The 25718-nt window shown below is 51.0% G+C and overlaps 7 protein-coding genes across 7 annotated transcripts; 4 read left to right on the forward strand and 3 right to left on the reverse strand.

Moving 5' to 3' along the window:
- Nucleotides 1-886: 886 nt before the first annotated feature.
- IAR55_004122 (uncharacterized protein) lies at nt 887-3553 on the reverse strand (the record flags this gene model as incomplete). The annotated part of the gene is made up of 8 exons (XM_066947223.1): nt 887-1756; nt 1809-1948; nt 2008-2456; nt 2508-2543; nt 2596-2664; nt 2727-3019; nt 3089-3191; nt 3270-3553. 8 exons carry the CDS (start codon nt 3551-3553, stop codon nt 887-889), a joined length of 2244 nt encoding a protein of 747 aa, XP_066802602.1.
- A 1578-nt stretch (nt 3554-5131) lies between these two features.
- On the forward strand, nt 5132-7604 carry IAR55_004123 (uncharacterized protein; the record flags this gene model as incomplete). Its single annotated transcript, XM_066947224.1, has 6 exons — nt 5132-5370; nt 5506-5654; nt 5711-6456; nt 6511-6696; nt 6747-7229; nt 7290-7604. 6 exons carry the CDS (start codon nt 5132-5134, stop codon nt 7602-7604), a joined length of 2118 nt encoding a protein of 705 aa, XP_066802603.1.
- A 1085-nt stretch (nt 7605-8689) lies between these two features.
- On the forward strand, nt 8690-11270 carry IAR55_004124 (uncharacterized protein; the record flags this gene model as incomplete). Its single annotated transcript, XM_066947225.1, has 4 exons — nt 8690-9238; nt 9300-10372; nt 10433-11119; nt 11177-11270. The coding sequence occupies 4 exons, from the start codon at nt 8690-8692 to the stop codon at nt 11268-11270; spliced, it is 2403 nt and encodes an 800-aa protein (XP_066802604.1).
- Nucleotides 11271-12172: 902 nt separating this feature from the next.
- On the forward strand, nt 12173-16247 carry IAR55_004125 (uncharacterized protein; the record flags this gene model as incomplete). The annotated part of the gene is made up of 7 exons (XM_066947226.1): nt 12173-12423; nt 12615-12810; nt 12898-13066; nt 13152-13678; nt 13736-13960; nt 14023-14173; nt 14233-16247. 7 exons carry the CDS (start codon nt 12173-12175, stop codon nt 16245-16247), a joined length of 3534 nt encoding a protein of 1177 aa, XP_066802605.1.
- A 577-nt stretch (nt 16248-16824) lies between these two features.
- Nucleotides 16825-20633, forward strand: IAR55_004126 (uncharacterized protein; the record flags this gene model as incomplete). Its single annotated transcript, XM_066947227.1, has 13 exons — nt 16825-17320; nt 17559-17670; nt 17791-17877; nt 17952-18075; nt 18215-18390; nt 18453-18556; nt 18608-18693; nt 18747-18854; nt 18916-19023; nt 19076-19201; nt 19258-19323; nt 19378-19890; nt 19950-20633. The coding sequence occupies 13 exons, from the start codon at nt 16825-16827 to the stop codon at nt 20631-20633; spliced, it is 2790 nt and encodes a 929-aa protein (XP_066802606.1).
- Nucleotides 20634-20744: 111 nt separating this feature from the next.
- IAR55_004127 (protoporphyrinogen oxidase) lies at nt 20745-22621 on the reverse strand (the record flags this gene model as incomplete). The annotated part of the gene is made up of 2 exons (XM_066947228.1): nt 20745-22157; nt 22343-22621. 2 exons carry the CDS (start codon nt 22619-22621, stop codon nt 20745-20747), a joined length of 1692 nt encoding a protein of 563 aa, XP_066802607.1.
- A 438-nt stretch (nt 22622-23059) lies between these two features.
- On the reverse strand, nt 23060-25612 carry IAR55_004128 (uncharacterized protein; the record flags this gene model as incomplete). Its single annotated transcript, XM_066947229.1, has 11 exons — nt 23060-23297; nt 23387-23472; nt 23535-23555; nt 23668-24056; nt 24113-24209; nt 24278-24367; nt 24418-24461; nt 24522-24576; nt 24640-24652; nt 24721-24791; nt 24863-25612. 11 exons carry the CDS (start codon nt 25610-25612, stop codon nt 23060-23062), a joined length of 1854 nt encoding a protein of 617 aa, XP_066802608.1.
- Nucleotides 25613-25718: the final 106 nt, after the last annotated feature.

A 25718-nucleotide genomic window follows, 5' to 3' on the forward strand; every position in this document is an offset into this window, starting at 1 on the left:
ACGGGTCCGAGCTTTCGTCTTTAGGTCGACTCTGTGTGCAAGGATGTCAACTCGACGTCGTAGTGTACACCATAAGAATGGACTTGATGATATGGGGTCAGAAACAGACGTGCCCTGTGACCAGATCAATCACGAACAGTTGAACCGAGGGCTTTAACCCATCAGCTGGATATTGCTCTCCGTGTCCTCCGTCGGGGATATAAGTCATCTGTTTCAAAGGGGGTCAACCCCTTGAAGATGCATTGTGTCATATTCGATTCGGTCATCCGAAAACCAAGAGTGTTGCTAGTCGGATTGCCCTCTGGCGTAGCTCCATCAACTATCATCGAGACGCAACACAAGCAAGCTCGAAATGGTAGATACGTCCTGCATCCTTAGCCTCGAGCAAGTTCCATTCCTGTCAGCTGACATTCGAGAATATCCCCCCAACACTAGCTGTCGACGAGCAGCTCTATGTCGATGCTCTGGGAGTCAGCAAACACTCAGCTTGTATTTAGTCACGGTTCATTACCGCCATGAAAGCGAAAGGAAAAAAGACAGTTGAAAGATCCGCCGAAAAACACGCATGATCGCTCGGATTAATCATCTTTCTCCCAAAATGTCACCATGGAAACCTTTGCGCTTGGCGTCGCTCCGCCCCAAAGATGATAGTGCTTGACATTCATGACATCTGGCTCACAATCGTCAAAGCGATCAAGAAAGAATGTCCACATTTTTGATCACGCAAAGATCTACAAGTAAAACAGCAGATTTCGACAATGTCCTTGCCACTTTCGTCCTTTTCCGACTTCTTCGCAGTTTCAGTGTGATAGCACATCGTCTCTTCGTCTTCTCCGTATATAGATGGACCGTCATGACTGTATTCCAACGACCGCTCAATTACCGCTTACGACCCATATCGCGGGCCTGCCACGAATCCAGATGAATCGGGCATCTTGCCTTTGGCCTGACCCATCCCTCTTGGTCCTATGAGACCACTACCTCCTCCGCTCCTACTCTGACCCATAGGTTGCGAGGTCGGTTGATTCAATTGTACTCTCGTTGCCGCTCCCAAGGTGGCTATCTTCTCATGTCCCACAGCAGACACAGCAGACTTCAATGCTTCCTCATCCTCTTTCGTCTCCTCGCCCCCACTCTCTTCATCACTCCTCACCACCAACGCAGTCCTCTCTTCTCTTTCTAAAGCTTCATCTCTGTTCTTCTTGGAAAGATGTGAATGAGGAAAATCCTTTTCTCTTTTTTCGGAGGTTCCTCCGTCCTTCGATCTACTTCGGATTTTGTTTTGGATGTGAAGCGACAGATCCGGCCCTGAATGGAATTGAAATAGTCCGCTGAGACCCCGATGACCAGAATGTAAGTTCTTGGCATTCTGAGGGTCCTGTTCAAAGCCTGCTCCAGGGTGTTGATATGGCGCGTAAGGATCAGAGGTGTTTCGAGATGGAAGAGGGATTGACGATGGTTCCTCTGTCAGAACGGCGGAGTGGGTGTAAGATCGAGTCTCGTTGTCCTTGTCTGCTTCTTTTTCGGCCAAATCCTCATCTTCCTCCATCACCGGAGGATACATAGATCCCGTCGAAGGTTGTCGATGGTTAAGGAACGGTATATGTGAACTGAACCCGCCATGCCCACCCGTCGCATCGCCAGAGAACGACCGACCGGGAGAGAGAGGATTTATAGCAGGCCGAGTCGTATGTGTCGCATCTTGATCAGGGGTGTGACCGTAATGATATTGATGTACGACATCCGCTTCCTCGAACTTTATCAGAAGGTGAGCTGGAACCATTTCCACACTTCGACAGTTTCCTTACCTTGATTTGACTTCGCGATCCTCGAGGGGAAGGGAAATAACTGGTGGGGAAGTTTGGTTGATTTGGAGACTTCGCTGAGTGCAGGGAAATATGATCCATGGCATCTGATGGCATAGGATCGTGTATCGGTCCGTCGGAGACTACGCCAACACCAGATCAGTCTAGCCTAGACATGACATATGGATGAATACAAACTCACGTTGATATCTCTGAAGATTCCCGAGACCATGCGTTGACAGATTGCCCGAGTCGTGCGAGTACATCGGTCTTCCACCGAGCGTACTCGCATTGCTAATCCTTCTGCTGACACTCCTCGCTCGGATGATGCTTCCAACAGCCCCGAAACCTCCTCTCAATGCGTCCATACCGGGATCTTCCAAAGCAGACACCTGACCCTTCTCCGAGTCCTCGGTCTGATGTTGCGCGGCCTGCATGAGAATCGTGGACTTTCGATCCAGCTTGTCAAGCGTGTTAGGGTCGACTTTGGAAAGCTGCAGAAGGGTAATACCAAGACAAGTCACAAGGAAACCGAGAACCATGGTGATGAGCGTGACGGCAGAGGCTTTCAGGCCTTGATAGAGAATGAACGAAGTGATGAGAGTGGCGGAGGAAAAGAAGCAGAAGTAAACGGGGACTACCATGGACGTACTGCGGGGGTGTTAGCCTCCGCTAGCGCTGCAACACAGCGAAGGAACTCACTTGAAAAGCTCGAGAGCCTTGTTGAGGTAATTGATCCTGTACCCGGTCTTAGCTTGCTCGTCTCTGACTATATCAAGGATTCACTCACTCTGTAAGAAGAGTAATAACGACGAAAACGAAAAGGAACCAGAAGAACCAATTCTTGACTTGATTGTTACTGTATGGTACCTTCAGCATTCAGAAACCAATATAGAAGGATGGAGCAACATCTCTGCTCACCCCTGTATGCTCGTTACGATACTAGCTCCAAGCCCTTGGGTACAGCTTACGCTGATTCCACCGATCAACGAGCATATGCTGATGTACGGCAACATGCTCTTCTTTCCCCATCGTGGAGCTGCCCAGAAGACAAGGACCAAGCTGAAGGCGATGAGGAGACTGATCCAGACGAGGAAGCCTACGGAGAGGAAGAAGTGCTTGAAGCCATTTATCGTGGTTACGGATTGTTGTTCCGGTGCGTTGAGAGCGAGAATCACGGCTCCCATGATACAGAGTGTACATCCGATCCATCCCTGCAATCATGACGTGGTGTCAGCAGGACATCGTAACGTCGATAGGACCCAGGTCTGATATGAGCTTACAAAGAAGGTGAGCTTTTCCTTCAGGATGAAATGGGAGAGGATAGCAGCTACCACGACTGAAAGAGCTCCCATAGGAGTGACAAGGATCGCCTCTGTGAACGCGCTACAAAGGTCATCAGTTCTGGGCCGCCGATGCGTCTGCATCCAATCGGGCTAATCCAACGCGAAACAGCGAACTCACTACGCAACAAAGTTGCACACCTCTCCCAAGATCATTGTGATCATTCCAGCCCACCATAACCAGCTCTTCAAATACGCATGTCCTTCTCCTGCCTTGTTGCCATATTTCTGGGTCGATTGTATCAATCCCTTCTTCTTGATCACAAAACTGGCTCCGATGAGTAAACCACTGCCTACCGCCAAGCAGATACCGACAATCTTGAAAGATGGGTTGGCAGCACTATCCACCAGACCTTTAGCACTGGTTGTAGCTGAAGCTGTTGCCGAGGTTGCTGAAGATGACATTGTGGGAGTGGGTTCGGAGGTGAAGTAGAGGTCTTGAACCGGTGTGCCGAAGACAGAGATAGGGAACGGTGAGACTTTGTAATACACAGGAAGATGTCTGAGTAGGCGGTGCTCAATTGTCTCGAGGGAGCTCGTTGAAGCAGAAGATATAGCAGTTCGTGACGAGCCGATGAGCCTGAAGATGCAGTGTAGGTCGCAGTCGATCGTCTACTACCTAAGCCTCGGCGATCGATATTATTCCTCCTGTTGCGGATATGTCGACCTTTAGTCTCCAAAATATTGTCGTCAAAGCGTCGTGTATCGTTGGTGTCGTTTCGCGTCACGAGAATACGTTATTGAGTCATCAGTTGATTGAGGTACAAGCCAACTGAAGTTGAGTCTGTCATTGAGCTGGGAAGAAGTCGACTGAGAAAGATAATGTTCGGAGTCAAGTCGACACGTGCGCAGCGGTATCGTTTCCTTTGATCATGAGAGCGAGCTGGTGACAGAACAAGGTTGTAATGAGATGGACAGGAAGAGGAAAGCGATGCAGTACGACTCGTTTAACGGTAGATCGCAACCATCGTTGATTCAACGTATCGTCGTTTACTACTAGTATCATCATTATTATTGTTATTATTATTCGTTATTCTTGCCCGTCAACGCAGCACCGCGGAGTTGTGTCCATGTTCTATCGTACTACCTGTACCTGGTTTCTCTGGGCTGGAAGAAACACGCGCAATTCCTGTGAGAACAGAATCAGGCGCGACCCTTTTTGTTTTGGTACGACGTAGCGTAGATCGCGATACAAGCTGTGGTAAGGGCCAGACCCCGGATCACCTCAAACCCTGAACAATGAGAGGGGCAGGTAGGTTGCTTCGTCCTCGCTTGTACGCTTGACGGGGGCAAGTCACACCATACATGCCTGTCGCGACCTCACAGCTGCAGTATCCCTTGCTGTCCGAATGGGTACGGGTCTTGGTCCACTAGACACCATCATCAGCAGTGCATGACTCTTCTGAGCACTAATTGAGAGCACAAGTTTGCTTCCCAGCGGTGACGTTCAGAGAAGCATGCTGCTTGGAGAGCAAATTACGTAAGAGACAGTACCTTGTTCATACCCCCCATCTAGTCTGTTCGATCCAAGCGGGAGGTGGCAAGTGTCTGTCCCATAGGACACACAACCGCGATCACTGTCAGTTCCATCCTATCCTCTTTTCTCCTTCTTCCTTCCTCATTCAGCCTACATTCCTATAACAGACCCCCTGCTCTCTTCTTCTCCGCCTCCTCCTCCGCCACTTGACTGCTGTCTCCTTCTTTTCATTCTCTTTGCGCTTGTCCAACCTTCTTCTAGAAACCTGTATCACGTTTCCGAATCAACGAACGAAACAACGAATCAACTGAAACCCTGTTGTCAACAATAAGACAGGTGAAGCGATTACGTCCCTTACTGCCATAGTCATACAAGCGTTTCATCATTCTTCCTCCTACCTGTCCATCAACTCAAAGCTGGAAGTGGATTACCTCTTCTGCCTACAATCTTCCATTCATACAGTTCATCTCCCGTCATCGATATATCCCTATACGAGATAAACAACCATGTCGATATATGATACGGAATTCTCACGTCGTATACGATCCTCCGCTCTTCCTCCATCGCCTGTGTCCAACACTCCTCGGTATGAGCTTAGGTCGACAAGCGTTGGGAAGGGTGACGTCTTCGGAGACATAACAAGTCCGATGAGGAACGGGAGTCCGAGAGGGATGAGTCCTCTCTCCGTAAGCGTTGGTGGGGGGAATGCAAAAGGCAAAGGTGTCGTGAGAGAGTACGGCGATAGGTAAGCTACCCTCATCACCGGCGAGCGGCCACTGGAGAGGTGACGGTCCAGTGACGCGGAAAAGAGGGATGACGGCCTCTGGGTCAATCATACACATGTGATAATAGAGAAGCTTATGTTTCACCGTTCATACAGGTTCATCCCGACGAGAGACGGTACCGATCTTCATGCGGCTTATCAATTGATGACCGACGCGAACGGGATGACGGGCCAGCTTGTTGGAAAAGTCAAGGGGAGAAGGAAAAGCGGACATGGTCAAGCCACAGACGGTGATGTACGCAGAGGTGAGCTCAATTAGTATGCCGGTGTGACAAAACTGTTACTCACCCTTTGCGCGTAGAGCAAGTGGATGCAACATTCACTCACCTCCTGAAAACCGAATTGTTTCCTCCTTCGCAATCACCTTCTCGCACCGCTTCACCTGTCAGTCAGCCAAGGACCCGACATCAACAGCTGAGACAACCTATGACATTCGACACATCCAACATCCCCTCACATCCCACATCCAATTACCCCGTATCTAGCGCTGGCAATACACCATTACATCACCACCCTCCGCCAGCAATGACTCACAGCAATGGAGACAGGGATCGTCATGGAGATCGGGAAATCTCACCTGCGTCGACCCTTCCTCCTTTGCCCATGCATGCTCCCTCCACCCCCACTTCTGGCCATGGTCGTCCACCAGGTGCTGGACCGAGCTCTTCCCATCATCGCGCCCATCAGTCCCAAGTCGCCTTGACGTCTGGCTCCTCTCGCGGCGGTTCCTCCCCATCCAACACCGCCGGTCGCAGATCCGCCTTCTCACCACCTCCAAGTGCCGGCGGGTTCGGCTCTCCATCTACACCTACAAAGAAACGCCTACTCAATTTCACATCCCCAAGTACGAGTCGGATGTCGTCGTTCACGAATGGAGGACTTAGTGGAGTGACTGGTGTCGGTGAAGGTTTGGAAGATATGAACCATCCGGCGTATAGTCTGAGTCCCGTTGGAAACGAAAGTCAGAAGGTGCTACTTAGTCCTAGAAAAGGGGTGAGACCCATATCGAGGACACCGTTCAAAGTGCTTGATGCACCCGAACTAGCTGTGAGTAGCATCCACAGAAACGACCAGACCACAGCTGATAGAAGTAACTTGCAGGACGACTTCTACCTTAATTTGGTTTCCTGGTCTGCATCGAACGTACTAGGAGTTGGGTTGAATACATGTGTTTACTTGTGGAGTGCTCAGACAAGCAAAGTGACAAAGCTCTGCGACCTTGCCACAGACTCACAGGACGGCCAGGAGATCAGCGATGTGATCACGGGGCTGGAGTGGACCAACAAGGTTAGTTGGTGTTGCCGGACACTGGTACTCGAGCTGACTCTCAGGCACAGGGCAGCACACTGGCCATTGGCACAGAAAGCGGGCTGGTTGAGATTTGGGATGCTGAATACTGCAAGCGAATTAGGGTCATGTCTGGACACGCCGGTCGTGTTGGGGCACTGGCATGGAACAATCACATTCTGTCTTCTGGTTCCCGAGATCGAACAATCCTCCATCGCGACACCCGAATACCCGACCAATACATCCGGAGACTTGCAGGTCATCACAAACAGGAAATCTGTGGATTGAGATGGAACACGGACACCGATCAATTGGCGAGCGGAGGTAATGACAACAGGCTGTTTGTTTATGGAGGGACAGATGCTAGACCCACGTGGAGATTTGGGGAGCACAAAGCTGCGGTCAAGGCTATTGCGTGGAATCCACACCAGAGAGGATTGTTGGCCAGTGGTGGTGGTACAGCCGATAAGACAATCAGGTTCTGGAACAGCTTGACCGGCGGTCTGGTCAGCGAGTATGACACTGGATCTCAGGTGAGCTACACACCTAGCTTTCAAGCGACACCACACGCTGATCTTCGCGTGTCACTACAGGTGTGTAACCTGATGTGGTCTCGAAATTCCAATGAGCTGGTATCAACCCACGGATACTCGGCTGGTCCTGTCACCAACCAGATTCACATATGGAAGTATCCATCGATGACCCAAATTGCGACTCTGACTGGGCACACCTTCAGGGTATTGTATCTCGCCATGAGTCCAGACGGCCAGACCATTGTCACAGGTGCTGGAGATGAGACTCTCAGGTTCTGGAATGCTTTCCAGAGAGCCAAAGGGGAGATAGGACGATCAGGCGTTTCGAGTAGAGGGAGTGTGGAGGGGATGGCGAGCTTCGCGAATATCAGATAGGGAGGGACGATGTTGAATATGGAGAGGTATTACCTCGGACGAAGATCGAGAGTTGTAAGCTCTTTATATAGCAATGCCATTTACGACGAGTCATGATTTCAGTTTCCCCATTTATGCGTTATGCTTTTCGACGCATGTGCTATAGACATTGCGTTCTGTTTCCTGTTTCTGTCATTTTCCATACAGAACTACGACCAACGTGACATTTGTTGCTCCGTTACTGAGTACATGTATCCATCGTTCCTGCACGATACGGGCTGTTGTTTGATGATATGATGCGAACACAGACAGGAAAGTCGATCGATGCCACTTTAATCAAATGCCGAATATCTCCGCTGCCTGGGTGATTGCCAGCGTTACACCCATCTTTAGCGAGAGCAGCAGCGGCAGCAGTATCACAGCGAGACCCGATGCAATCAGGTAAAGAGAGAGAGAGAGAGAGACAGAGAGAGAGCTTCACATCATCCATTCAACAAATACATCATCGTATAACATCCTGTATCTTTGCCCTCTCACATACCCTTGTCATCTGCGTCGGAGCATCAAGTGCAACCTAGACTTCTTGACATCTTACTACTCTCTCACACATATCTTGGACCTCCACCCCAACACCCCAAAGCGGTCGCCTGTCACATCCCCTTTCACTCCTGTCCACTTGGTTGTTGCTCATCGTTTTTCGATATCGAATCCAACGGTGACATCGACATTTCGTCCTGGCCCCAACCAACTAAATCACAGTCCTGTGCCGATCACACAAGCCTAGAGTCGCTCATGCTCGATCTGGCTCGTGAACGTGAACGAGAACGATTACGCGATCCCTTACCTTCTTCATCCATCAACATTCAAAGCTCAAATCCGTCAGATATCAGAATTGGTACTGGTGAGTGACAACATTCTCCATGTCGGTCTATCGGTCTGGATCCCTTTGGTCAGGTGTCGATGATGGAAGACGCATGCGCGTGAAACATCGGACATTCCTTTCTTTCTTCTTCTGCTCTACAATTCCGCCCTTCGACGAGTGACTGAAACTGATATCCATCATTCTCCATCTTCGCCTTGCACAGGAAAACCCAACACACACCTGGATGTTCTATCCACACCATCAATCCCAACAAACTTCGAGCGGAACCTCGGGGTCAAAACATCACGACGGGAATGGTGATGTCCGTCTAGGGGCAACAGTAGGAGGGGGAGGGGGAGCTGTAGGTGGTGGAACCGGGACCGGAGGAGGAGGAGGAGGGGGAGGAGGAGGAGGGGGATGGGGTAGACATCCATCGACTTTCACGCCTGGTATGCCCATGCCGTCTCCTGGAGGTTACCCATCTTTAGGAGGAGGTTATGGTCCTCCACCAGTATCCGGCGTCGGAGGCGGTGGACACGGTCATCATGTTCACGGTGGTCATGTGGGCTTACATTCCCATGCCCCGCATCATGCTACCTTTGGGGCGGGAAGTGGAGGAGGCGGGTTGGGTGGTCCAGTCGGCCAAGGAGGCGGTCATGGACCAGGAGGATATGGTGGCATGGGCATGTTTGGAGGTGGAGCGGGAGGTCAACAAGGTAGTAGTCCACCAAGAGGAGCGGAACCAGCCATGCCTTTGACACCGTTCTGGCAACATCAGCTTTTACGGGCAGAGGTAAGTGTCAAAAATGGTGTAGGATTACGGAAAATCAGCTGAATTCTCTGCAAACTCTCAGACTTCACGGTTATCATCTTCTCCACATCACAGAGCTCGTGCAGCGGCCATCTCATCACGGGCGACCAACAAACCCTCCGCTGTCATTATCACGGATCCGAACAATCGACCTGCCTCTTCCCAATCCAACGCATTGAACGGCATACATAGAAAGCAAACATCTTTGTCGGTTGTCTCCAATGCCGACCGAGCAATCACCCCTCCCCTTTCAGACCTCTCTTCTACTCCCAAGGCCGACCCTGCCACGCCTGCTGAACCCCCCGCTCCCAACGACAAGGAGGAAGACCAGTCAGGTGAACCTTGGACAGGCTTGGATTTGGGCGGAATACGGCTCAAGACCTTGTCCAAAGGCCTCTTCTCATTCACTCACATCACATCACTCTACATCAACCACAACGCTATCACTTCCATCCCCCCGGTCGTCTCTCAACTCCGCCAGCTCACCCTTCTCGATGCGACAGGGAACGAGCTCACATCAATCCCACCGGAGCTAGGTGTTCTTTGCAAGTTGAAAGACTTGTTACTCTTCGACAATCACCTCACCACTCTGCCGGACGAGTTGGGAACACTTTATCAACTGGAGACCATAGGTATAGAAGGAAACCCAATGAATGAGCAGTACAGGAAGATCTTAGCAGAGGAGGGAACTACCGGGCTGGTTACGTATCTGAGAGATCGAGCACCAGAAGGACCACCTCCGCCCGTTCGACAATGGATCGACATCGAACCAGATACCGATTCACCCGCTTCCGGTAAACAAGAATCATTCACAGTTCTCACCTATAATATTCTCTGTGCGACCTTCGCTCCTGGTTCAACCTACTCCTATACACCTTCCTGGGCGCTCGAGTGGGATTACAGAAAGAACATGATACTCTCGGAGATCGTCACTGCCTCAGCGGACGTTGTTTGTTTGCAGGAAATAGACTGCAGGCAGTACGCCGAGTTCTTCTTGCCCCAGCTGAAGGCGCACGGGTATGAAGGCATACATTATCCGAGATCCAGAGCGAAGACCATGTCGGCGGAGGAGCAGAAATCGGTAGATGGGTGTGCCACGTTCTGGAAGGACGAGAGGTGAGCAAGAGTGTGGTGGTTATCGTAGGAAATCATACTGATGTCAATATCTCGTGTTAGATTCTCCTTGGTCGAAGCTCAAGTCGTCGAATTCAATGCCCTCGCGCTGCAGAAAACCGACATGCGTACAGAAGACATGTTCAACCGTGTCATGTCCCGAGATAACATCGCCGTAGTCGCTTCTCTCGAATTCAACGGTTCGGGCAGTCGATTGTTGGTGGCAAATTCACACATTTACTGGGACCATCGATACCGAGATGTCAAGCTCGTCCAGATTGGTATGCTCATGGAGGAGCTTGAGAAGATAACCGAACGGTTCTCACATCTTCCCGCCAAACTCACTTCCGACCCAGAGTTCAACTTGGGACGGGGACCACCCAAATACGAGCGATCGGAGAAGGGCACAGATATCCCGTTGATTATGTGTGTCGATCTCAACTCTTTCTCCGGTTCCGCGGTGTACGATTACCTGTCCAACGGAGAGATTGCGGGCAACCACGAGGATTTCATGTCACACGCCTATGGACGATACACGGCCAACGGACTGAAGCATCGATTGGGTTTGAGAAGTGCGGCGGCGAGTATAGGCGAGATGAGGATGACCAACTTCACACCAACGTTCGCCGCAGCAATCGATTATATATTCTACACCCCAAGATCAGTAAAGGTAACAAGTGTCTTGGGAGATATAGATAGCGAGTATCTGGACAAGGTTGTCGGGTTCCCCAACGCGCATTTCCCTTCAGAGTGAGTCTTGTCCTTTTGCGACAGAAGATAGAGCGTTTGCTGATTCCTGCCCAACAGTCACATCCCTGTCTTCGCTCAATTCCGCATCAAAGGTCAAGATGCGAACGGAAGCGGACCTACACCGAACGGCAACTCTTACGGCAATCATTAAGCATCCCCCCGTCTCTTCTCCCCGACCCCCTCATCGACTTGGAACACTATGTTCTGTCGATTGTACCAAAAGCGAAGCAAGTGTGTGGGCGTAGCGTAAAGGAGTGAGGTGGATGAGGAGGTGGTGGTGGTCAAGAAGGACAGGATGGATGGACGGTAGAGATCAGAATCCCCCTTCTCAATTTAGTCATAACCACTTGTTCAAACATTTGATAGTGGATAGTACCAAGTCAAACTTTTTGGTCGTAACTTTACAAGAGGTTGCAAAGGACGAAATGTGTTTTTGTTCAGTGCTCTATGTGTGTCTACGTGTGATAACATCGCGATCGTTTCCCCAACGTTGCAAGCCAAGCAGATGGGGTATCTGAGAAGCAGTTGACACAAGGATCATCGAGCAGCAGTAGCCTGAATTCCATCGACGGTCGACGAACTACTGCACGGTATAGGAACCAAATAAATCGGACAGCAGGGGTGTGTCACGAGATGAGACCGGATTAGGAAATTGCTAATGGTTCTCATTGTTATTCTGTCATTGACTGTCGGACGCGTTGCCGCAAAAGTCAAATTGTCAGTCCAAAAGTCACGACAACCTTCAAGCCACAATCAGCAATCAGCAATCAGCAATCAGCGATATCAGCGTATCCAATCTCTTTTGTACATACAGCATCTACACCAACTGACCTCTGCATTCCACTTCATATCGTCCAGTCCTACATCTCCTCCTCAACTCAGCTATGGCACGTGGATAGCCTTCATCCATCACCCACTTGTGTCGACCATTCCAAGTCTATCAGGACGACAAAGGGGCATCGCATTTGTCTCTCACTTCACACGCCCTTGGCACCGACCGTCACTTGGCCGTTCTTCTTGCTCATAACCTGTAAATGACCAATCCAGGACGCAATGTCCCTCACTTCTTCTCATCTCCCTTTGCCACCGACCCCCGCCGCATCATCATATGCAACGACCTCGACCTCACCCAACCCTCTAGATGCCCCGAGGATGGCACATATTCTCGTCCCGGAATCACCCCTGATCGATAGGAGCTTGGGTTCGCCTGATCGTAGAGCTATGGAGGGTGGAATGATGGCGGATACTCTGAGTGTGGATGGTGGAAGTGGCGGTGGGGGGAGCAGTTTGAGGGGAGTGAAGCGGTATGTCTATCTGCTTGTCTGTCGCTCAGCCACTCCTCCCAATTTACGTACCTTCCTTCCACTTCTCCATGCCCTTACTCTGTGTGCTTTCTCAACGTTGTACTTACTCCATCTTCTGTCCGTTCTGGCTCTCCAACGCCACAAGTGACACTGGAATGACTTATGATGACCTAATTTACTTGCACTTCCAGCTCTAACTCCTACAACCGATCACCTGAACCACGATTTCTGGCCGATCCCTCTCCCTCGACTCTACTTCCCCTTCTGGAGGAAGCCGAATCCAGCGGGTTGCGCCTCAGGCTCATACTTCGACATGCCATACGATGGGGTGTGCAGCGAGGAGATGTCGAGTTGATATCCTGGCTGGTCGGCTTCGAAGGTCTTTGGGTGAGTACAAGATCGCATCCGACCTGATCCCATGTTCGTTGCCATCGTCAAGCGAGGTCAGTGCTGATTCCCGATCGTATTTGCCAGGCCGACTTGTTGGACGATGAAGTAGCATCGATGGAAGATGACGAAGGGTGGGGAATCGTTGGTATGGCGATCAACAGCAGTTGTGGACGACAGGAAAAAGAGGAATGTGTCCGAGCTATAGTAAGCAGGTGGGGCTTGGAGGTCGGACCTAGAGGTGGGAGGGATAGGAGTGAGTGTTGTTGGTGGATTGACCTAGACGCACTCAAGGGCTAAAGATGAGCTGGACCTTGACTGACCCGTCAAATTCCCCTTAGCCGGATGGACACCTTTGCACCTCGCAGCTCTGCTCTCGACCCCGCCGCTGATTTCCTTCATGCTGGGTCGCGGCGCCTCCCCGCACGCTCTCACTAATCGTGGTCTGACACCTCTTGATCTCGTGGTGGGCATGCTCTATCGAGAAGATGTTGCGCTGTTCCTCGAACATGCTACGTCGAATGGTCAATCTTCCTGCACTCCGATTTCAAATCACATCCCTCATTTCCCACCCGGTCGTCAAAAGATGTTGGATCGTCGTCGCCGTCAAGCGAGCCGGCAACTGGAAGAGATGGAGGCGAATGAGAGGAGAATGAGGTTGGAGTCGGAAAGGGAACAATGGTTAAGAGACAGTGCGAGATTCGTTGACGTCGACGCCGAACTCTTGATCTCCACTTCTGCGGCGAAGAGGGAGAGAGCACATAGCGGCGACAGTCATGACTCGGGTCTGGGATGGATGGGCTACGAGCTGGACTTGGAAGCGGAGCGAGATGAAGAGAGCGAAAGTGAAGATGGCGAAGGTGACGAGGTGAGTCCTATTAAGGCTGCCTACATGGTGCCAGGAATGCTGACTGGGCTTGAAAAGAACGAACGGAGTCCGAATATGCTTGTCTTTTCTTTATCCCACCTACCAACTATTCTGGACATCCTGATCACAGATCATACACCGTATTGCCAACCTCTGCCGAGAAGAACATTGCCTGCCAATGCGTTATTCTTGTACGCGAAATTCGCTCTACACCAGTGTGATGAGACTTGGGTGGAAGAGTTGCTCGAAGCGGCTGTGGAAAGGATTGAGCAGAGCGTCTATGTGAGTGTCTTGACTGTATAATTTTTCGAATCTGGTTTGGGACCTGACCCTATGTATCTCAGAGCAATGCAGGCAACCTCGCTCACCTTGCATTCTGGGCTTACAACACCTCTGTCTTACTGTATCTGCTTCGGACAGATTCGCGGTTGGAGTCAACCTGCGACGATTTGGGCCTATTGAGCATGATGGCAGGTCTTATAAATGCTATCCATGGTGAGAACAGCTTCAAAAGTACATACTGCGCACAAGCTGATCGGGATTCACCTCAATAGTCTTCATCATTCGTGTTGCAGAGCAAAGGGTCGATACAGTCCTCGACTCCGCCATACTCGACTATGAGACACTGGAAGACTTTACTGACGTCCGATTTGAGGGTGAATGGTCGTTGTTTCGTTCTTTCGCGCCAAAGAAGAAGCGGGAAGTTCCCAAAGCGAGCTCAATTTTCGCCCAAGGAAGTCCTGGCGGAGCGTCCATTGATACGTCTTCTTCACCTTCTGGTGGATCCCCTTTTCGCACGCCGGCACGCCATCACTCAATGGGTGATCTTCACCTGTCGGCAACCACACCTCGTTCCATATCCCGCGAGTCCAACGTCAGCGGACAATCGCTCGTCTCTGCGATTGAGCTCGATCTGAGTCCCGCTCGGATAACAGACATCCTCTCCGGCGTTCTGTTGGTGCTGCAGCTGTATGAAGTCAATCCAGCTATAGTCGTTCAAGCTTTCTCCCAGATATTCTTCTGGATCTCCTGCGAGTTGTTCAATCGGATCCTTGCGAATAAAAAGTACCTCTGTCGATCCAAAGCGGTTCAGATCCGAATGAACATCACAGTCTTGGAAGATTGGGTACGGGCGAATGGACTGCCCTCTAAAACCGCAACGAAGCACCTCGGACCAGTCACCCAGCTCCTACAATGGCTGCAATGTCTGTCCCAGATCAAGGAGTTTCACACACTTATCGGGACCATGCAGAACATCAAAGCAGTCAATCCTCTGCAGATGAGGAGAGCGGTCAGAGATTATAGGTACGAGGTGAATGAGGGGAAGATGACGGAAGAGTGTGCTCAGTATCTCGTGCAGCTGCAAAAGGACTGGGAACGGAGGAGGATTCAGCTAAGTGTACAGGAAGCTGAGCGCAGAAGGTCAGGAAGTGAGCAGTCGGATCATACGAGCGGTTCAGCAGACATGTCGGTCGTCGATGACTCGACTCCAATCGCCGCACTTTTCGATGGGACTACAGCATTGGCGGATTTCACACCTCAATCGGCGCCGGAGTGTCTAGGAGAATCGCTGGACAGTCGATACATGCTGCCATTTCAGCTGCCTCAGGAGAACGAGTACCTGGTAGCGACACCTCCGACAGAAGCGGCGTTTCACAATGTATCGCCTGCAAGCCCGTTCATCTCAGATGGATCAAGGACGTCACGACCGCCGTCTAGATCGAGTTTTTCGTCGTCAAGACCTTTGGGCTGGGCCTTACCGAAAGAGAAGAAGTTGAGAGAATTGCCACCAGATTTCTTCAAGTGGCTAAAAGAAAGACAGACGGCGTTGAAGCTTGGGCGAGACGACCTTCGACCTGACAAGAGACTAGTGCCAGCTTTGGATCCGCCTTTAGGTCCATCACGGAGGGTTCCAATGATCTCGCCGACTCTTGCGAATGGCTCTCATTCCGCAACGCCGACGCCGACAAGACCTGCTGTGGACACCGCAAAGGCGAACTCCACAGTAGACCGTGATGAGCTTTTGTCACCTCTGGAAGACTTGGACGGTCCAGATGGTCGGGCTCCACTCGTGACTTCCGCCACGTACTCCTCGAAGGGTGTCAACGGGAGTGGTGGTGGCATGCCAAGCCCCGCGCTGAGATCGAGCAAATCCATCAACGAACTGAGGGAGAGATCGAAGCTAATCTCGGCTCCTGTGTTCGGAGATCTGGAAGAAGAAGACGATATGGGTTCCGCAAATGATGGTCGTTTGAGGTCTGAAAGTTTCGAACTGAAACCAAGGATGCAAAAGGGGGGAAATAGTGGATACTCGACCCCCCCTCTACAACGTCAAACATCTTCTCGCTTGGTCACTGCTGCGGCCAGTCCTACGAGTTCGGAAGGGAAGGGAAGTGGGAAGAAGAGCAGATGGTGGAAGTTGAGTAACAGTGCAGATAAGAGGAAGAAAAGGGAAGGTAGTGAGGATACGATCGCCCCTTCGAATTATAGGGATGCCTGGACAGAGGAAGAGATTCTGACGCCCGTGGCGACGGAGCCGGATTCGGAGGGGAAGAAGTTTTGGGGATAAGTCGGGGGTGTTGTATTCTGGTGGGCAAATGATCTTTCCTTGCAAAAGGATCTTGCACATGTACGGATGCGAGACGATACGGGCCAGCATGTTCATGCACGTATAAGTATCCCTTGCAGCTTGTGCAGTGGTGAAAGCAGAAGAAATAGAAAAAGATGAACGGTACGATCTCTGGGCGCGTCTTCGTGATCTCGCACTCTCATGTCGCTGAATCACGCACATTTCGCGATAATTCCTGATTCTCCTGCATGTTTTGTGTTTTCCACAACCGTCTCTACCCCTTGTTCAATCGATCTCTGAATTCCGTGTCGAACCGTCTCGATACTGTCTTCGGGTGAGCTGATCCTCATGCTCTGTGCAATGCGATACATGTGGACTGACAATACTTGCTTTCGACGATAATCAGACGGCCCAATTCCGAGTGGAGAGGATAACAAAGTTCGATGTTTGTGCAATAAAACCCGGGATCTGATTCGTCTTCTTTTCTACCCCTTCATCGACCGTCATTCCACCGTCACACCCCGCGTTCCACACAACACGACAAGACGAGATCGTCGGGATCGCAAAGAAAGGCAAGATGGAGGAGTCTAAACCGAAATTGGAAGACTTGTGGGCTGATGAGCCACAATCGTCAAGTTCCACAGCGGCTGCGGGTGCGGATGGTGGTAGTGGTGGTCAACAGAATATGACGACGACCGGTCTCAAAAGCGGTTCACGTCGATCTAGTATAGGTGGTCGGTCGACTTCCCCCAAAGATGAACAAGATCGAGAGGAAGATCCGATAGATCAAGAAGATCTTAAACCCCGTACTTCTACCTCTACCTCTACCTTTACCTCTACGCCTGGAAACGGAAATGGAAGAAAGACCAAAAAATCATTATCATCCTCATCCTCTTCACCTCAACCAGCAGCAGTCACGACCGGACCGACACTCATAGATGATCTGCCGACAGCCTGGGATAAGGCTCATGAGACGTTTGAGACGTTGGAGAAATGTGTTTACGAGAGGAAGGATATGGGACTGAGTAAGGAGAACGACGAGATGATGGTCTGCGATTGTGTTTGGGATCGAGGTGAGTGTGCGGTATCACTTTGCAGCGATTTTATCGGAGGGATGTCAAAGAGCGGAGAATGAGAGGGGGCGCAGAGGGGGAAGAGGATGGTATGTCGGGTGGAAACCTGGTGGAATCGTCGAATAGCGGTGGCAAACATGTACAAAGTGCATAGAGACCACATTGAAGCGGAGCGACGGATGCTTAGGCGTGAGAGCACCGAGGAGGCGTGACGCTGACGATTACACTCATGGAACAGACGACCCGGACTGTGATCCATGTGGGGTAGACTCGGATTGTATAAATCGAGCACTTTTCATCGAATGTCTAGCAGGGGAATGTAGAGCGGGAAAGCACTGCAGAAACCAACAGTGAGTCGTAACTTCCCTAACTCCCCCCTCCTTCACGTCTCGGAATCTTTCACATCTGTCCGCGTCTCCCGGGTCAGGACTGTCATGACAAAGTGGACCGCATGCTGACATCTGTGTCAGATTCGCGAAGAGACAGTATGCGAATGTCGATGTCGTACAAACCGAGATGAAAGGTTTCGGTCTGAGGGCTCAAACCAATATCCCTTCGTGAGCTCTCAACCACTTTTCATGATATCAAAAATACCAGAATTGAGTACTAATCCACAAATTTATATTCGCAGCAATACCCTGATATACGAATACATAGGCGAGGTGGTCATGGAGAAGACCTTCAGAAAGAGGATGCAGCAATATGCGGATGAGGGAATACGGCATTTCTACTTCATGATGCTGCAAAAGGAAGAGGTAAGTGTCAAGTTCTTGCACTGGTTATCCTCGTTCCCGGTTGCGATGTCCCCTCAGACGCTATATCGGTCGCGCCCCGCCCCGCATTGCCATACCTATGAGGTACAATCCCACAGCTATGCTGACAACTGGAGTACAGTACATCGATGCGACGAAGAAAGGAGGGATCGGTCGATTTGCCAATCACTCATGTAACCCAAATTGCGAAGTACAGAAGTGGGTCGTCGGGAGGAGATTACGCATGGGCATCTTCACCAAGCGAGATGTATTGAAGGGCGAGGAGATCACCTTCAACTACAATGTCGATCGTTATGGGTGAGCGGGCAATACCATTCTGGGTCACTGATGCGCAATTACTGACGGAGCAAAAACAACAGACACGATGCCCAAATATGTTATTGTGGTGAAGCCAACTGTGTCGGCACAATCGGAGGCAAGACACAAACAGATCTCGGCACGATGAACGACCTGTTCTTGGATGGTGAGAACGAACGAATATGCCTAGACTGCTCACGCTGATATCTGGATACAGCTTTGGGTATCACGGATGAAGTGGAAGCAATGGGCATGAAGGGAAGCAAAAAGAAGAAGTCCAGACAGCTGGACGAGGACTTTGTTGTAAGTGAAGTCGTCGAGTCGAAGTTTTCATCACAGCTTATTTGGCGCGGTAGCCTACACTGCGGCCCATCGAAGAACCAGAGGTACAAAAAGTTGCTGCAGCTATGCGTCAATCAATGGAGAATAAGACCATGATGTCGAGATTACTGCAACGTATTAAGGTGGGTCTGACTCACAAACAGATCGACTTCGCACATGATGCTGACCTTGCCTCACTACAAGATGACTGAGGAGCCTGCCATCCAGAGGCAAATAATGCGAATGCACGGATTCAGTCTAATGAACATGATACTGGCCGAACTTGCGGACGATCGAGAAACTATACTTCTGGTAAGCACATCTCCCTTTGCGCTTCGGATGCCAGCTAACGTGAGAAATACAGGCCTTGGCGAGCATGAAGAAATGGAAGTTGCAGAACAGGAACAAAGTGGAGGATTCTAATGTCGAAGAGCCTGTCAAAGCTCTGTGTCAAAGCTCAGACGAGGAGGTTAGCGGACTGGCAAAAGAAGTGAGCGCGTGCGATACAACCTTTGCTTGTGGCTTTGTGCTCATTTCTTACTGCAGCTACTTCAATACTGGTCGAAATTGGAGCTCTCGTACAAAATCCCGCGAGTAAATAAAATCGCTTCAGTGAGTCACTGCCATTTTGGCGCAAGTTTTGCTTTTGTTGACCTGTCACGTCAGCTTGATGCCGACGACGAAGCTGGTACAACGACTATAGCGGAGGAGAACAGTCGTTCATCTGCGTCACGTCGCCCTGACGCTTGGGAAAACACCAATCAAATACAGATCGAGATTGCACCCGTTCGTCCTCGTCCCCCACCTGTCTTCTCCCGCCCTCGACCGCCAATACCTCCTCAGGTCAAACCTCCTCTTACGCATGCTGCTTCGTCCTCCGATCGATTGAAACTCGATGCGATTATTGCAATGGCGCAGCAGACCGTCCAGGCGGCGATCGCTGCTCCTGCTCCATCTGAGTCCTCCGCAGCGGAATCGAGTCGATCAGGCAGCCGGATGGAAGACGAAGAAGACCGCAGAAAGAGACAGAAGAGATCGCACGATCCTTTCTCTCTGGAAGAGGAGGCCGAGAAGAAGGAAAGGCGGCTGAAGAAACTCGTGGGTGATGTGGTGGTCAGGTCCATGTCCAAGTACAAGGAACAGATGGAACACGACACTTTCAAGAAATATGCACGAGAAGTGAGCTTTGCGCCTGAGCGCCTTGTGTACGGGAAGCTGACAGACTCGCTATCACTCAGTGCACTGGTATCCTTGTCGAGAAGGAAAAGAAGGGTCATAGCTACGTTGCATCTCGGCATCCAACGCTATCCGAAGACAAGAAAGCGAAGATCAAAGCCTTTACGAAAGACTACACTCACAAGCTCTTGAAGCGACTGAAGGAGAAGGGCAAGTTGAGGAAACCAGTTACCGACGGCGGTGGATCCAGCGCGACTCCTTCCGCTAGCACTTTGACGCCTACCCCAACGCCCGGCGGGACAGTAATCGACACTCCACAGAGGGAGAGGGATGGTCAATTAGTCGATGACATCTTTGGCGTGGACGATGATGCGGATATGGATATGGATGATGAGGATGATAGAGCAGGCTCCTCGCCCCCTTCTGCGCCGTCAATGACAGCGACAACACTCCCTGTCTCCTTGTCCGTAACCAAATCACCGATCAGAGAGCTCAACTCTGCTCCGATGACAGTCAGGAAGATGGATGGCGGATTCACGGTAGAACGTCTGAGTCTAGCAGGGCTGGGGAAAGTGAACGGTATCTCGGGTCAAGGAGGGCATCACGGTATCGGAGGCGGGGAGGAAGGGAAGGACGGAGATCAGAGGGAGCAGAGGGAAAGGACCAGCTCGACGACGGGGACACCGACCAGTACCACCGTTTTCAGCGTTGGCGATGGACGGTCGCCGGGTATGATAGGTCACTGAGGTGATGAACAATGCATGATACATCTATCTTGGCAATATGATGTGGTGAACAATGAGCAGGAAACGCCTACTGTATGAGTACGATGCGGTGTATGCTGGGAATGATATGTCCTAATCCCAATTTGCCCACTTCTCCAACCCTGTCAAACGGTTTCCCTGTGCTAAACCTTTCGCTACCAATTCACCGTGATACACACAATCGTTGACGCCAACGCCGCCATACGAGTTACCTACCAAGCTCAACTTGCCGCCCCAAGGCCCCGATTCGATCGCCGCGTGTAACTCCCGTAACCTATCTCCGTGTCCTGGTAGATATGTCGGAATGCAATTGGTATGCAGGTTCGCGATTTTCAATATCGGTCGTACGCATTTCAGATGAGGGAATACCGCTTCCAGATGCTCGATGGCTTGTGGTATGAGATCATCTGCGTTTGAAGGGAGAGGTTGGACGGGATGGTACGATGACCAGTAGGGACCACCGATCATCATGGTGAGTTTGGTGATTTTCCCTCCTAGTTCGGGTGGATCCGAGGGTAAGGCCGTCGAGTCGAATATACATCCCAGTACACCTGACGGATTCCTGCCTCCCTTGTTGGTCTCGTCGATCGAAGGTCGAGGGACGAGATATCCGAATCCGGCAGGATGGACCTCGGATGGAGGTAAGGGGTAGACGAGGTTGATGACTCCGACACTAGTCGATGGGTTATAGGTCAGGTTCGGGAGCGAGGCTATAGGTAGTCGGGAAGAAGGCAAGGCAGAGATCAGATGCGATGTCTCGAACGATCTCGATCCAGTATGTATCGTCATCATCTCTCGTTCTTTCCCATCAACCGTGATCTTCTTCGACTTCGTGCGAGTGGAATCATGGTGATCGATCTTTCGGACCATCTCATCGAGGATGATTTCCACACGATCGTCCTTGACAACGAAATCTTTCAATCGAGAGATCAAACTTCCCAATCCCCCTCTCAGACCGTACAAACTCCATTTCTCCCTCTCTTCTCCCAATTCCCCCAATTCTCGCCATTCTCTCTTCTCGTCCTCTCGCTCGGATCTGCTCTTCGTGCCGAGGAACATGCCGGCGACGACGGAACCGTATCTCCGTTCGGAATCCCATAACGAGGGGAAGGCAGCTCGGACCGATAGGTCGCGAGACGAGGCCGCGTAGATGCCGTGCACCATCGCTGAGGCCAGGTTGTCGGCTATATCGGGACCGAACCGTCTTCGGAAGAAGGAATCGACGCTCTCGTCACGCCCGTCATATGGCTCGGAGAGAGGGGACATCTTTTCGTTGACGTCTTGGGCCGACGTGGTTTGTAAATTGCGTTTCGACTTGAATGGCTCGGACGCGATTGACGAGAGTAAACCCTTGAGCAAGGGCGGTTGAGTACGGATGAGCGATAGCGGTGATGACGGAAGAGCAGTGAGGGAAGAGCTTGAAGTGTCTAGTAAGAATCGGTTCTGGGCGGAAGGATGTGAGAATGGGATAGGGACGATCGAGTCGAGGAGGTCCAGATCGCGCAGCTGAGTGTGAGGTGTCCGAACGTCAGTCCTTGTTTGAACCTTTGCTGGGGGATCACTCGAGTATGCACGAAGCACGGAACGAAACGAAAGCCAAGAACACGGCACCAGTGAAGGCCATATAGGGAATAGTTCTTTGAAGTCTTGACACCATCGGTCATCGCGATCGATCGATCAAAGGTACGCACCATCCTCAACATACTCGCTGCACCTCTACTCCCCCTCGGTCGTATACTCCTCGGACCCGTCTCCAACACCACCTTGCCCTCTCTCATCTCCCCACTGCTCGGATCCTTGAACCCGACAAGATGATCTCTGGAATCTATCCATCCTCCCAGCCTTGACGAGCCTTCTATCAAGTTGATCTTGGACGTGCGAGGTAGATGTCGGGACAGGTGGAAGGCCGTTGAGAGTCCGGTCAAACCGGCGCCTAGGACTGTTATATGTGATGGGGGAGGTGGGGGCATCGGATGCGGATGCAGATGCGGATGCGGTCCGATCTGATTCGGTATCAAGGGTTTTTCTTTTGAGTAGAACTCAAGGACATGCTGAGTGAAGAAAGCGAAACTACAAGACGAACATCATTCAGCATCAAATAGCATCGTAGCCATCATCGTTGAAACGGAAACGGTCGATGAAAGTGGAGGGCAAATCCACTGCGAAAAGGTCCAAAGTGGCGTCTGCTTCCAGTGACCGCGAGGAATTCCACGACCAGATGGTTCGTTCTTGACTTACAACGAGACACAGATCTCCTACGTCCTCTGAAGATGAAGCTACAAACAGGCAAGGACTCTGCACTCAATCACTAATCGACCATGCCCATGCCCATGCCCATGCCATATGCCTACATACAAAAATCCCGGAACCCAATGTGCCACTCTACTCTAGACTCTCTATCACCTCCTCTAGACAGCAAACTCCTGTATCACATTCCCGTTCTCCGTTTCTATTCCTTTCTTCCTATTCTCCAGTATCTCTATCGCCTTCGCCTTCCAATCCGTGGCCAAGAAGTCTTCCACTGCCTTTTCTTGATACTCTCGCGTCACGTAGGGCAATCTGAATTGGGGTATTGGCGTCGATAATGCTTTTCTGATGGCTGATACGAATTGCTTGTAGTCATTCCGCAGGACGTGATAGACGTACCTGAGGAGATGTGCGTGAGTGAGGATTGATGGGGATACGGTGATTGTCAGACTTGCGGCTTGGAGGGTGGGAAGTGAAGAGTGACTCACGGCTCGCCTAACGCTTTCAGCGTGTCGTGTTGACTTTGCGACCAGGTTTCGGGTTTGTCTGGCGAACTCCAGCCGTACATGCCATACTGTGTGGTGTCAGCTGATATGCGCTCACGCTGCTGCTCGAAAAGGATTGTGGTAGACTCACAGGACTGATGAACGGAATTCCCTATAAATGCGGAGTGAATCAGCTCAGCTCGTACACGTTTTCGTCGAGAGTCCCGAAGTAGGGAAGGTACGACATCGGCCTCCGTCATGCAGTCGTGGGCTCATCCACTCACATAACTCAACGCAACGTGCGGACTAGGACTCAAAGTTGGCCATCCGATACCCAACATCCCTCTCGAGTTGGCCAACTGTCTCTCAAATTCCGTCTTATCCATCTGGCCCAAATTCCTGATCCCCTCCGGAACAGACATCGGATGCGCTTCTTGCTCTGCTCCATTCCGATCGTCTCGACATCCGACGACGAATTCAAATCCCGGGAAATCAATTTCGAGCTCTGCCTTCGCTCGAGAATAAAACGTGTGATCCTCCCATGCAGGTTGAGTTCCGGGGTAAAAGTACCGAACGAATTTGGCTAGGATGTAGATCTGAGGTGGTCGTTCCTCCGTTGGGATATATGGAGGACTTGGAGGCATGTCAACGATGTAAGGCAACAATGTGAAATCTGAGCAGAAAACAGCGAGTCAGCTTGGAAGTTATAAGGATGGTGATGATACCCACTTCGCTGTTTATTCGAATACCCAAACTCTGAATGAATATTCCAGGCATCTCCTACCATCGAGTTGTAATGATCTGGGAAATAGTTGTAAACGAAGAACTGCAAATACAATGCGTATTCAGTATAGCCTTCCATAGCTTGACATTCTGCGTGCATTGCCGACACACCTTCCACGCAGGAACACCATTTTGTCTCCAGCCGCTCTTCACAAAATCGGCAAATCCACCGTATTGGCCGCTCTTCCAAGCAATGATCGCCTGCGGCATGTCAGTCGGGGGACAACGCGATGTGAGACGAAGCTGCGCACCTTGACCATGTCGGGAATCTGGTTGTGAATGTACCACATGTATGCTGTGGATGGTAGAGAGGTCAGGTCAGAGCCTCTCAAATAGCCATATTGCGCAGACTCACGCCAATCATCTCTTGCGTGCAGGATGGTATAACCGTACTTCTCCAGCGTCTCGGTCTATCAACCATAAAGACTGCATCAGCAAATCAAGGGCGAGTTGCGTCGTAAGAATAAACGTACAAGTGACGCGGTCCTGCGATGCGAGGATATTTAGACGGAATTAGATTACGGACGCTGTATGACAAGACGACTGGAACTCACCATATACCCTCTCCGCCCATATACCCCTCGTAGATATGAAAGTGTGAGAAGATATGCCCGTAGATGATGACCTGAAAAGGAGTAGGAAAATTAGTCGGTCCATTCGGCGAACAGTATCAAGCCAATTATAACCAGCACTCACGCTCGTCTGGTTCTCCCTGCACGTGTTCGTCGCCACGCAGACCGCCAGTTCTCTCAGCTTCCTATCTGTATACGCCTTGTAATCATCTCTCCCATGTTCTCTCCCGCCCCAGCTCGGATTCGGATTGAAGTACGGCGCGAGTTTCGCCTTGTTCTCCGCTTGAGCGACGACCAACTTCCTCTCCGTCGTCGACAGTGCCGATAACGAGACGGACATTCCTGCATCCTTCAGTTTCTGTTCGTCCATCGTCGATATTGATGATGATGACGGGAACCATGATGACGGAGTCGATGAAAGTGATGAGCTGACGATATCGGACCGTGAGGTGAGGGTGATGATGACAGTCACGATGATTATCCCTAGTATCACGAATCGTCTCGTGAACGGTATAGGAAGACTGAAGGCACCCATGACGGGTTCTCTATATTTCAATCCTTTCTCAGTATCACCGTATGCTGGGTCGGTAGGGGGCGATACAGGTGGTCGCTGTGACAGATGTGGACCCCTATGTGAGATGGTGTGCGCCCCGCTACCTCCACTGAGCTCGCTTGCCGACGTGTTGCTGCTTGTGGCGGTCGGCACGTTGGATGAGGGATCCGAGGATACTGATGATACGGTGGAAGGAAAGGCCGTGAATGTGGATTGTCGAGGTGATGATGATCTGGTACCGAAGGGTGAATGTGCAGCGCTGTCGTGATTGTTATCGTTGTTGTTGTTTTTGTTTCTGAAAGCTGCTTGACGCGGTGACATGATGTCAACCACTGGAACGGGGGATCATGTTCCCGTCATCCTCAGAGTCTGACGAGTCCACTCACCAGCAGCTGACATCTATGTCACAGTGTGAGTCTATGGTGTG

The sequence above is a fragment of the Kwoniella newhampshirensis genome, chromosome 7, assembly GCF_039105145.1.
Source record: "Kwoniella newhampshirensis strain CBS 13917 chromosome 7, whole genome shotgun sequence".
Classification (NCBI taxonomy): domain Eukaryota; kingdom Fungi; phylum Basidiomycota; class Tremellomycetes; order Tremellales; family Cryptococcaceae; genus Kwoniella; species Kwoniella newhampshirensis.